Genomic DNA, 13,094 nt, shown 5'->3' on the forward strand with positions numbered 1-13,094 from the left:
AGCAGGGAGTACATCTGCCAACACTCACCGTTTTTATGTTTCAAGGACTTGGATCTTCGGGGTGAATTGGGATTCTGAAACAAGAAGGGAAGAGCAAGGAGTGGATTCCCCAAAAGTAGCTCCCCCAACTGGATATTTCACTCCAGTTTATTTAAGGTATTTATAGCAATCTTCCCAGAAACTTCTCAGCATGGTTAGCAATAAGAACATGACACACATCAGAACAGCCCCACTGGATCAGGCCATGGGCCCATCTAGTCCAGCTTCCTGTATCTCACAGCGGCCCACCAAATGCCCCAGGGAGCACACCAGATAACAAGAGACCTCATCCTGGTGCCCTCCCTTGCATTGGCGTTCTGACATAGCCCATTTCTAAAATCAGGAGGTTGCACACACACATCATGGCTTGTAACCCGTAATGGATTTTTCCTCCAGAAACTTGTCCAATCCCCTTTTAAAGGCGTCTAGGCTAGACGCCAGCACCACATCCTGTGGCAAGGAGTTCCACAGACCAACCACACGCTGAGTAAAGAAATATTTTCTTTTGTCTGTCCTAACCCGCCCAACACTCAATTTTAGTGGATGTCCCCTGGTTCTGGTGTTATGTGAGAGTGTAAACAGCATCTCTCTATCCATTCTGTCCATCCCCTGCATAATTTTGTATTAAGACAGCACAATTAAAGCATTAAAAGAATTGAAGAAAAAAGGTGCCAGGTGAGTATCTCTGGGGAAGCAGTCCAACAGGGCACCAAAAGTAGGGTAACCAGATGTCATAACCACAAAAGAGGACAAGGCACCCCAAAATGTAGGACAGCCAAGAAAAATGTTGGACATGACAAAAATAAAAACTAAGCACACTCGTATATTGATTTCATGTGGTTTAACACTATTACATAATTAAACTTAAAACTATATTACATATAATTTATTACACATAATTATAAGAAGGCTATGCACTGCTTGCAGGGGCTTGCTCACAGGGAAGGGGACACTAAAGTTCTTTTCCAGGACACAAGGCTGAAAAAGAGGACACATCCTAAAAAAGAGGACCTCTGATCACTCTGACCACAACCTAAAAGCTGCCTCTGATGACCACTGTTAGCAGGGGCAAGCACAGGAGAGCCTCCAAAGATGATATTAGGAAACCCTAATATCAAGGATGTTATAGGAAGGATGTTCAAGGATGTTATAGGAAACCCTTTTGCTGCTATCCTTAATGGTCACAGTGAGGAGATGATCAAATGACCCTAGGCCAGGGGTGTCCAAACATTTTGGCAGGAGGGCCACATCATCTCTCTGACACTGTGTTGGGGGCCGGGGGGGGGGGGAAAGAATTAATTTACCATTTAAAATGTGAATAAATTTACATAAATGAATATATTAGAGATGGAACATATATTATTGAATGAAGGTCTTGCAGTAGCTCAAGGCCTATAAAAGTCCTTGCACAAAGCAAGACCAGCCTTTCCTTCACTGCCACTGCTGCATCACAGACGTGAAACAGCAACTAGTGAAGGGAACCTTTGTCCTACAGCTCAGGTGAGAAGTTGAACAGTCGTCCTCTTGCGGACAGCAGTTGCACTGGGCCAGCACGGGCTCCAAAAAGTCTCTGGAGGCCAGAGACTCACTGGAGACTGGGGGCTCCCTGAGGGCCTGATTGAGAGCCCCCGAGGGCCGCAAGTGGCCCCCGGGCCGGGGTTTGGGCACCCCTGCCCTAGGCCATCAGTCCAACACTCTTCAATGCAAATTGCTACAATCAAGACAAGTGTATTGCTCTGCAGCACTTGTAGAACAAATAGCTCTCTATGACTCACTCATGTAAGCAAGCCACATTATGAAAGAGAAGATGCAAAGGTAATACAGCTATTATACACCTGTATAACTGAAATCCAACTCTGAGAGTGACCCACTCTGGATACCCTCCTTTACTAACAGAAGTAGCAAGAGCTTTGGGATCAATACGTAAGTGGAAGTGGCACTGGAAAAATTGCAGATTGAACAGCCAGATTCTTAAGTGAGTAAAATTCATCTCCAGATCATCCCAAAGGATCTAGACCCCTCCACTTCCCAAAAGGAGCATCCAAATCAAGTTCAGCACATTGGATAAAATCATAGTAGTTAAGAGCAATTTGTGCATTTGCTTCTTAAGCTTGCCCCCCACCACAATTTGCAGAGATTAGGAATGAACACATCCAATACCAACAAGATCTTACCTTATCTGATTTTCTCTTTTTTGCTATGAAGGAGAAAAGAAACTATTTTAAGATACAATCACGAGAACGTACACAAATCCACACCAGCTATTAAGTATCAATTTTGAAAAATTCATTTTCAGTAAGTCCTTTCGGACAGAATCTAGCACAATTTCACAAGAACTAGTTGACAGCTTGCAACCGTAAGTGGAGTTTACTAAAAAGAAATTGCACTGGCCTTTAAGGTCAGTTACAGTAAAAACAAAGGGCAAGATTTCTTTTTCCAGCTGAACGCCTCATGGGAAGACACATCTTTTGCCAAAATCCTGGGCTCTACCTCCAAACCCACTTGTTCCACCACTGGATCTGCTGATCATATACTTCTTACTAACTGCTTTACTTATTGTTGAATTTATTGTAAACCTCACTGTTATTCTTTTGTGAAACTTGAAAGCTGCCTTGGGCATTTGCCTTGGCAAAGGGAAGGGTGGGATATAAATTTCTTAAATATAAGCTACTTGACCAATGATTTGACCTGACAAATCTAGTGCAGTGTTTGCATTGCCTGCCAGATGCTCACCAGAGTCTCAGACAGGCTCCTTTTCCAGCCTTTCCTGGATATGCCAGGGACCTCCTGCATGCTAAGTATGTGCTATGTCCGACCAATGGCCCCTGTGGGCTCCCCCTCCAACCCAGAGGACTCTGCCTTTAGGTTCTACCTCTAATGCAGAGTCAACACCTCACTCGGCATGAGTCCCAGTTTAGTAAGAGTACAACCACTCCTTTTATCCAATGCACAAGGATGAACTCACACCCCACTTCCCTTGCTCCACTATCCAGGAAACCTCCCCTCACTGCAGCTTACCTTTCTTCTCAGATCCATATGACCAGTCGTTATCATTTATATCATCATTGTCCTCTTGGTCACTCTCTGATTTGTTCATGTTGTTGCTACTTGCTATCCTACAGAAAGGAAGGAAAGAAAGTTAGTTGACTGTAGGATGGCACATGGTATTAGAACAATGGTTTTCAAACAGAGAAGATCAGTAACGGTGGACAAGCTTTCCTGGAAGACAGCTGAATCACCACTATTGATTTTCTTCTGCAAGGTAAAACCACAGGGGGAGAGATTCAGCATATTCCATGAGGCACTCTCAGTTCCTACAGGGTGGCAATGGGGCCAGGTAAGTTGGCAAGTATGTGCCCTATGTGTTGGAGAGTACACACTTGATGGAGGGATTCCTTGGCAAAGAAGATATGAAAAAGGTTTACTGAAGGCAGAAAGTTCAAAAATACTGCATTAGGATCAAATGTGATGGAGCAAGTATAGTGAAACATGAATTAAGCACATCCCTGCACTGCCAAGTACAGTCTATTAAGAGTTCAATAACACTTCTTAGAGATGTAAGATTTCTGGAAATTTTGAAGCTCGGAAAAAACCCAGGTTTTATTGTGGAAAAAAACAGACGTTTTTGGAAAAATTGAAAAACGTGCTACATTAGCACTTTTTTTTTCTTTTCCAGATTGAAAGTCATTCTGTTATTTCAGGAACATAAAATATGACTATGGGCAATTTGACTTGGCATAAAATTATCACAACTAGCTTATTAAAAATATAGTGTATCCAAACAAACAGAATTTACTTTTTTAAATAGTATTTGTAATTGTAACAAATGGAGCAATAATCTCCTGAACAGTTTACTAGTTTATGTGGGACAAAAAACCTCCACAAAACAATTTTAAAATCCAAAAGTATTCATATTTCCTCTCCACAGTATTAAATAAAAATAAAAAACCCATTCTCATAAAAAGAATTGAAGAGGGGAAAGTGTATAGAAGGGAGTAGGACTAAGTTTCAATGAATGGGCATGAAATTTAATCAGAATCATTTTCTGAGCTGTAATTATCAGTATCAGTTTCAGTCTCTGCTTCTGCAGCTACTCTGATGTGTCTGACATTATTACAATTATGAACTTCTAAAAACTAAAGGTTTGCCTGGATTGAAACAAGCTTCTCTACCCTTTCACATTTCAGTTTATTTCTTGATTTAGCATGAGAGTTTCCAAACATAGGCCAGATTCTTTCACATGCTGCAGGAGATGGAGGAATCTGAAGAAGGTAAGAAGCAAGAGGAGTCCGAGGCTGTGTTGTGCAAAGACCTTGCCACCATGTTGCAGGAGGAATATGTTTGGCAGAATCCCAGATTGCATTCGTGGACCAAATTCCTGAACCAAATCCCTGAAGATGTTCTACGTATATTCTGCAACATTTGAATGTACCTTCCAACATCAAGTCCTAAATGTGATGCTTGTTTTGTAATCCAGTCAAATGCAGTAACCGTGCTATCATCACTTAAATTTCCACCTTTGAATCTTAGATCCAGCAGATTTGCAGCAGCATGAATTAGATGGCAACAAAATTCTTCCCTTTTTAAAATAAAATCTTTACTTCTATAGTTGTAAGTGGAGATATACTAAGATTTTCAAAAACAGTTGTTTTTATCTTGGTCATTAGATAAGGAATTTCTGACAAAAGTGCATCGATTCAAATGCAGCAATTGCTACAGCAATTGGCATTAGAATCTTCAGGGAATTTTGCAGCTGAACCCAGAAGACATCCTGATCAAGAACAGTCTCACACTCCTGGGTACTTTAAGATCTTCAACTATTACTGTTTCTTGAAGAACTCCTTTGTTTTTTAGTAAACTTTCAAAGAAGATCACCCTTCAGCCCACCAAGTTTGATTACAGAGCTTCAGAGTCACTATTTTATTCTTTGCATTTTTTTCTACTTGCTTTTTCTTGAAAACTGCAGCTACAATATGAGTACCTTTTACATGTTTTATAACTTCTTTTGCTCATCTATAGATCATTTGAAGGGTGTTGAGTTTCACAATATCATTAAGAAGCAAGTTGAGCCCATGAGATGCACATCCTATTGCAGTAATATGTGGATACTTATCCATTATGATCTCCCATGCTGCTTTCATATTGCTGGCATTGTCAGTCAACAAAGCAAATACTTTACCACTCCCAATTTTCTGTAGGACTTCACATATTTTACAGCTGATATACTCTGCAATATGTCTGTTCTCTCCTGTTTCAATGCTTTTGTAAAAAACTGGTTGAGGTGTTATAGCAAAATTTATAATTCCTTCTCCTCTCACATTTGTCCATCTATCTGTAAGCAGTGCAAGACACAGTGCTTCATTAATTTTTCCCTGCACAGATTCCATTACATGTTCATAATCTGACTCCAAAAGAGGCTTGCTCAAAGAATGTCTGCTGGGCAAATGGTATGATGGTCTTAGTAATTTCACCTTGTCTTTAAGACACCTTGTCTTAAAATATTTTATTCATCATGTTAAAATAAAACATTCCATAATCAATTTCTCTTTTTCCCCAATTTTTCAGAACAAAAACAAAAAAAAGGCTTCAGGGGAAAAAACCAGTTTTTTTTTCCTGGTTTTTTTCCAGGCCTTCACATCTCTATTCTTGTATAGTCAAAGCGCTTTTCATAAAATCTCAGCATTACCCTGCAACACTGACCCTGTAAAGTGGGTCAATATAATAATTCCTTCCCTCAACATTCTGTCATATGGGGAAAGGGAGGCCAACTACAGAGAACAGTGACTCAAGCATTTGATGGGTTCGTAGCAAAGGCAAGATATAAACAAAGGACTACCTGACTTATAGTTCAGCCTCTCAGCCACTAGCTCACACTAGAGCAGATGACCACCCCCTAAATCATACTGATCTAGGCTGTGTGTACTTCTCACAATGCAGAAGCATGAAATTTGCTTTGGGGTGTAACACATCTCCAATCACCATTTCCTTGCTTTAATCATAAGACTGAATTGCCCAGACAATGAACCTCTGCTGCCTTTGACACACCACACCCTTTGCCATTAGCAGAAGAATAGGAGGCAAGTGCTTACTTCATACAAGTCCTAGAATTTAGTTCTCCAGTGGTACAGGATTTAGCTGCTCCCAGCAATTTTTTAAAAAACAGCTTTTTTGTTTTTTTTAAAGGGCAATGCACACAACCCAGGATGACCTGGATGGTCTTTTGGTACTCACAGTTCTCTCCATGTACTTATCCTGGTTACCAGAAATATCATCCAAACCTTACATATGCACACACCCTTTGAAAAACTTTACTTCTCAGAGCATGCCTTCACACCCCAACCCTCCCTCTTCAATGCCTCACCTTCGATTGGCTATGCGACTGCTGTTCCTGCCCATACCGAGGCACTTCTCCAAGTGTGGGGCAAACCGGGAGGCTGCTATGCTCCTGCTGCAGTTTGGACAAACACATTCCTTGTTCTTCCACTGGTTATAGACCTGTCCAAAAATGTCCAGCCCTGGTTGATCCACAATTTCTGTAGGAAGAAAGAATGGGGTCTCAGCAGGAATGGGAGGCTGAGATCCAAGAGCATATCCAGTTCAAGGCACAAGCAGTTCAAGCACTCGTTTGCTTAGAAGCATGTGGACCACAACTCCCAAGCCTTTTCAGCAAGCAGGAGCAGAAGACCAAACATGTAAGATCATGTGCTACAGATGCGCACTGATGCGCCATCAATGCTACTAGATCAGCTCCAGTTGCTACAGCAAGCTCTCAGTCACGTATTGAGAAGCAAGAGCCTTCAGAATACAAAAAGAATACGTGCACTGCTCGTTTAATCAAACCTCTCTGCCCATATCTGTACCTTCTTGATCTCTCCATATTGCATAAGATCAGGGTCTCCTTAAAGACCCTTCTCTATGCCTTATGGCCAGTGATTCTCAAACTACATTCCAAAGAATCCTTGGAGTTCCTTCAAAGCTTATCAATAATTTCAGACTAATGCCTCTAAAGAAACTTGTTCACTATTTCCCAACAGCAATGTGCACTCAAGACAATTCTGGAATTCACATAGCTTATGAGGAGTAACAGCAAGGACTAAAAGTACCCTGTGTGAGCTATTCACCTTAGAACATAGCCAGGGTTCTTTGCAAAAGTTCAGGGGTTCCATAGCAGACAAATGTGTAAAGGTTCCTTGAGAACCCAGATGCACATGACATTCATCTCATCAAAATGGTAACCATGTGAGAGTCAGATTCTTAGCTGTTGAGAATTTTGAAATGTCCTCTGGAGACAGGGGAGAGAAAGATGGAAGCCTGCATAGTGTGTGGCCACCTAACCTGTTTTAATCTGCCCATCTTATTTCTCTAGTGATTAACTTTCCCCTACTGGTTTACAAGGAAAGTAGAGACAATTACTTACAAAAAGGAGAAATAAGCACTGAAGAACAGGGCAAGAAAGGTGAGCAGCAACTCTACAGTCCCCTCCAGCTTCTGCTGCCTGCCCCACAGGGGAGTCTTCAGGCTTCTCAACTAGGCTTGCATATGGCTACTTTTAATGCAGTACTGTAGGGCTGTGGTAACTGGGAGGGGGATCATTCACCCAGCACTCTCCCTCTTCCCCACAACTCTTACTTAAGTCTGGAGTAAAAGGTAGTAACCACTGCTACCACCAAAGTTAAAACCAGACCGGAGGGGGAGCACATCTTGAAAACCTTCTAGCAAGAGCCCCCAGAAACAGATGCAGTAGTATAGGGCTAGTGAACACATGGATGAGGCAATATGCTTCCTGCTGAATGAACCACATCAGGCAGGTTGAAAAATCAGAATAAGGAAATTTATTGAAACAGGGATAGCAGACAAAAAAGTTACAGACAGGCATATGCAAAGAGACTTGGGTGACAGAAGACCTTGCACAGTTAAGCTGGACTGGATGGGCCTATGGCCTGATCCAGTGGGGCTGTTCTGATGTCCTTAATTAGGTACAAGACAGGCAGAAAAATCAGAAATCTGATGCCACTTCCTAGACTTATTTCCTAAACTTATTCCAGACAATGGTTCCCATCCATTGTAGCACCTCCCTGCCTGAAAAGTGGACTGAATCCTGACAGTGCATCATCATTCAGGCAGAGCCCAGATCAAAGAATACACTTTTGCCTAACCTTTTATGTCCTTTGTTTGATGGCATCACCATTCTGCCTCCTTTGTCAAGACATGGTCACCTGGACATCTTTACCTGCCTTTGGAACCTGGGCATCTGGGCAAAGGTGCCCAGTCTGGACACCAGGAAGACGAGTGCCTCAACATGATGCCTTCTGGAATGAAGCTGAATCCCCAGAGTATGTACTGGTTTCTAACGGAGGCAATCCTACAGCAGAGGTCTCCAAACTACAGTTTGGGACCACATCCAGTCCACCACATGATTTTTGTCCAGCCTGCAGCAACTTTTTTTTATCAGAGCATTTGTAAATTTTTACTTGCTATGTAACATTTCTCAGTTTAAGAATAGCATTGTTTCTTTGTAATGGCTACATTTCTCTTTTGTTCTGAATCATATGCTGATTACAAAAAATCCAAGCAAAACTTAATCATTCATTCACTTACAAAAATGATTTTGCAGGCCAAAAAAGTGTAAAATATACGATGTGGCCCTTGTACTGAAAAGTTTGGAGACTCCAGTCCTAGAGTATTCATTAGCCCATTCTGAGACAGAGGAGGAGGAAATCGGGATTTTCATCAACAGGGCATAGTCAGGGTTCAAGTGTAGAGACTTAAATTCCAAGAGAGCCCCCCAAAACAGATGCAATACTAATGGGCTAATGATCATCAGGTAAGACAGACTCAGGTAACTGGGCATGCGGCAAGTTAACCATGTGGGACAGGTGACTAACACAGGTATATGCCAATAAGAATTTGCCTTAAGTCAAAACTAACAAAATTTGCCACTTATTGTTCCATAAAACTATTTTGCTCTCTTCTTTCCAGCAAAACCCTTTCCCAACCACCATAAACTCAACCTCCCACCCAGCTCTCATCTCCAGGTCAATCCCTGTCCCCTACATTCACCCTTTCTCTTATTAATAGCAGGCTTGAAAATATCCATTTGTCTGGTCATCTATGATAAGACATACTCAAGTAACTGTGCATGCGGCAAGCTAACCAAGTGGCACAAACAACTGTCATAAGTATGCAGGGATGGATAGGCTACTAAGAATTTGAGGCTTACCTGTGCAGTTTTTACACACAATGCTGGCATGAAAGCATCTTTAAAATATTTACCCCACTTTTCCCTTCCTAAAAGGCGAGGTACTCAAGGAGCATTACAACACATTTGTTAATACCAATCGGAACAATCCCTAGGAGGTTTACAACAGAAAACTCAGGAAGGAAAAGTGTTACTTATACATCTTTTAAGGCATCATAAGTGCTATATGGTCATCTAAAACAGCCTAGTCCAGAAATCACCAAACTGGGCATTACAGCTCTGTGGGCTAGCGCAGGAAACATGCAAGGGTGTCGCATGATGTTTGCTGCCTGGCAGTAAGCACCCAACAAAATGCCAAAGACAGTGGAGCAGAGGCTCAGCAGGCAGAGCTCCATGAGTGAAGCTTTTGTTGTACTGGGTGCTTGGAATCCAGAAGTGATTGGTGGTGACATCATAGCCACTTACTTCCAGTTGCCGAGCTCCACACCTGCAGCAAGAAGGGTGCTATGACGGAGGTAAGTTTGGGGTCCACTGGCCTAGTCCAACCCTACTCCCTCCCATACAAGGATGCAGACATCCACCAATTCAGAGGAATTTCTCTAAAACTACAAATGGGCAGTGGGGCTTTTTTTTTTTTTTTGCATCCTCTTGGTTAGTATCCACTCAGATATCACCATTCTCAATTCATCACATGCTCAGAACACACTTCCTGATTCTGCGCAGTTGGTGTAAGCCCTTTGCACACGTTCCTAGGTGAGGATCACATGTGAAATTGGGAAAGGAATTTTCCTCTTCCAGATGCTACCTGATGGATATTTTGAGGAGTTGCTGCTTCCCCCTTAGACGGCACAGCCCTGATTTAACTCACACAAGCTATTTGTTCTGCAGGGCACAATTCTGCATTGAACCAATTCTTTGTTTGTGGCATAGCTGTGGTCTGGATTGCTTAATCTGACTACATTCAACTATCAATTCCTTCCAAATACGTATTTCTGCAGAATGTCGTTAAAACCCAGCTTGGAATGCACCAAGAGTGCCAGCCCTGGATCTTTCGGAAACGAAGTGGCAAGAAGTTGTCAGCAGTACACACACACTTACCATAATCCTTCATGCTATCAGGGTCAGTGTCATCCAGAAAAAAGTACCCACACTTGACAGCCCGGTGCACCTCGAAGCACAAACCCAGACAGGCATCGTCAACCAAGTCTGTATAAATATCATGAGCCACAGCCTAAAAAGCAACAGGCATCAACATAAAAATAAGACTTGGGCTACAGCACAGAAACAAGGCTGAGCGCTCATTTCATGGTTCAAACTCTGGAACAAGATTTCCACCCAGGGCTCTGCCCGAAAATGTACATACAAGGAGACAATTCATTCACATGGCTCTCTTCACCAAGGAGGAGGAGCATAATTTCATGAACACCTGCTGCTATCTTCTCCCAACCTCAAAAGATTCTCAGGAATATAGAACATGTAGGAAAGCCATCGCTTGGTGGCAGAGCACATTTTTTACCCACAGAACGTCCCAGTTCAATCCCTGGGAACTCCAGGTAGGGCAAGGCAAGTCTCATCTGAAACCCTGGAGAGCCACGCCCCAGTCAGCACAGACAATACTGAATTGACCTGCCTCAAGGACAAGACAGCTTCATAGGTCTATATTCATGCATGGTCCAGAAGCTGCTCAAGGAGAACTTGAGCCATTTTCCACTCTCAGAATCACAACCTCTTGAATGCTTATTGCAGGATTTTTTGGACATAACCAACAGGGAGTGAAGGGTGGAAAATGTAACCAACCTGCAGTTCTTACCCCTCCCTCCACCATGCCCAAAACAAATCTTTTGCAAATCATCAATGGGAGAGAGGCACAAGAACAATTTTAAAAGATATCTGATGGGAATGGTAGGCATGGGGAGAATCAGACACATAAGTCAACTGCACTGGAAAATGGGTGAGGTCATCCACAATAGCCTCTGGACTACAATAAATGAATTTTAGACAAATTACTGAACAAGCCACCCACCCCACCCCAAAATCCTAAATTGAGCAACTGGAGTTGTACTGTACTCCAGTACAGGAGTTCAGTGCTCAGATAAGCGCTGGCCACTAGTATAAAAGGTCTGTTTTCTATCTCCCTTGTTGTCTGCAGATCTGTTAGCTTAACTCATCCATAATTAGAAGAGCCCAGATTGTTGTGGACATTGGGCATATTCCCACTTGCATCCTAGAATGAGATATGCTGCCTTTCAAGAGGTTGCGAGTCAGTCTGTTATAGTTACAACTCTTGTCTACTTGTATACCCCAAAATTACTGTTAGCAGGTTCAAATTCAGCTGGTACAGCACTATTTTTGCTTTGTTATCCTAGATCAGTGGTTCCCAAACTTTTTAGCACCGGGATCCACTTTTCAAAATAACATTCTGTCGGGACTCACATAGCTTTATGAGGCTAAAAAACTTTCATTTTACCAGCCACTCAAGTCTCTGTTTTTATCTTTTTTACTACAGAAAGGGAACCACCTTCTGAAGTGTTTGCTGAACTCCATGTTCATTGGCTCAGGACCATTCTGGTGACCGTGCATTCCCCACTGCCTGGCCTTCAATAAGAGCTGAGACACATACGCCTACTTGCAAGTAAACATGTATGTGCGGCTAAGTCTGGCTTTCCATAGGGCTCAATACATTTTCCTCGTCCACTATCAGCTTGTCTGTTTTGTGATCCACCAAAAATCAGGCTGTGACCCACTGGTGGCTCCCAACCCACAGTTTTGGAACCAATATAACCTAGATCAATTCCTCCAAACTTCTGTATCTTGGCACATCTTCCACCATGCATGTAAATACTGTATGTTCCTTGCTGTAAGCATCCCTTCCAACAAGATCCATCCCCTGAGCCATATATGTGCCTGATCTGAACTTCAATCCAGAAAAAAAGGTTAGCACCTTGAAAAAAATTTTTGATGTTGCAAAATGAGCTGCTTGAGAGTTCCACATTAGATTATTTTTCAGTCATCTATTCCAATTTCTATGTCTAATATTTTCTTCTATCTCCCATTTACAAATAGCAAGAAAGTAAAACACCGTGTAACACCACGTATAGATCTGGGTGACCAACCATTCAAATTTGACCAAAGCTTCAAAACATGTTGGCTGTCAGGTTATTTTTAAACAGAATAATCAATCTTTTTTTCTTGTGACTTTGCAACCAAGGAAGGGAGACTCGTCTAAATTATAGCAGAGTGTGATCTTCACAAGTCTTGAAAGCATTTCTGGTCTGCTTTGATCCATGGGGAGGACTGATGCAAGAGGGTTGTTTGCAGAGGAAAGACTGTAATGAAAACCAGGCTGGGTGGCAATATGCCTGGAGGAAAAGTTTGTGTCACATATTACAGACCCTGAGAATAGTGGGGTGCCTTAAAGTCTATCGCATTTTGTAGTCCATATAAGCCTCTAGAGCAGCGTTTCTCAACCAGTGGTATGGGTACCACTAATGGTATTCAAGGTAGTGTCTGGTGGTACTTGCAGGACCCCTGGACACCTGCTGCCTCGCAGCAAGACCAGGAACATGATGCAACAAACTGGTAGGAGACTTGGCAGGCAGGGCTCCAAAGCATGCTTTTCCACACTCGAAAAAGCCCTCCCGTCCACCCTGAGCCTCTTACAGGTGTTGCATATGGCCTCGCAATTCAAAAGTAACTGGCGATGATATCATTGCCAGTTACTTCCAATGGCACTTCAAATAGGTGGACCATGTGAAGTGGTACAGCAGATGACAAATCTTGAGGAACACTGCTCTAGAGAAGGTAAAGTGTTGCCCTATTTGAATCCAAATAGGCGTATATTGTGGTGGTGGTGTGT

The 13,094-nt window shown here is 42.4% G+C and overlaps 1 protein-coding gene across 2 annotated transcripts in view; it reads right to left on the reverse strand.

The window, feature by feature from the left end:
* Nucleotides 1-13,094, reverse strand: part of ATXN7L3 (ataxin 7 like 3) — a 33,016-nt gene that overhangs the window by 12,380 nt on the left and 7,542 nt on the right. For both annotated transcript variants that reach the window (XM_066627022.1, XM_066627021.1), the window contains exons 3-7: nt 10,337-10,469; nt 6,401-6,572; nt 3,058-3,155; nt 2,214-2,236; nt 29-74 (exon numbers count right to left, since the gene is read on the reverse strand). In XM_066627022.1, coding sequence (XP_066483119.1) covers nt 29-74; nt 2,214-2,236; nt 3,058-3,155; nt 6,401-6,572; nt 10,337-10,469 — 472 coding nt within the window. The remainder of the gene's footprint in view (nt 1-28; nt 75-2,213; nt 2,237-3,057; nt 3,156-6,400; nt 6,573-10,336; nt 10,470-13,094) is intronic.

Source organism: Tiliqua scincoides, chromosome 5 (assembly GCF_035046505.1).
Source record: "Tiliqua scincoides isolate rTilSci1 chromosome 5, rTilSci1.hap2, whole genome shotgun sequence".
In the NCBI taxonomy this organism is placed as follows: Eukaryota; Metazoa; Chordata; class Lepidosauria; order Squamata; family Scincidae; genus Tiliqua; species Tiliqua scincoides.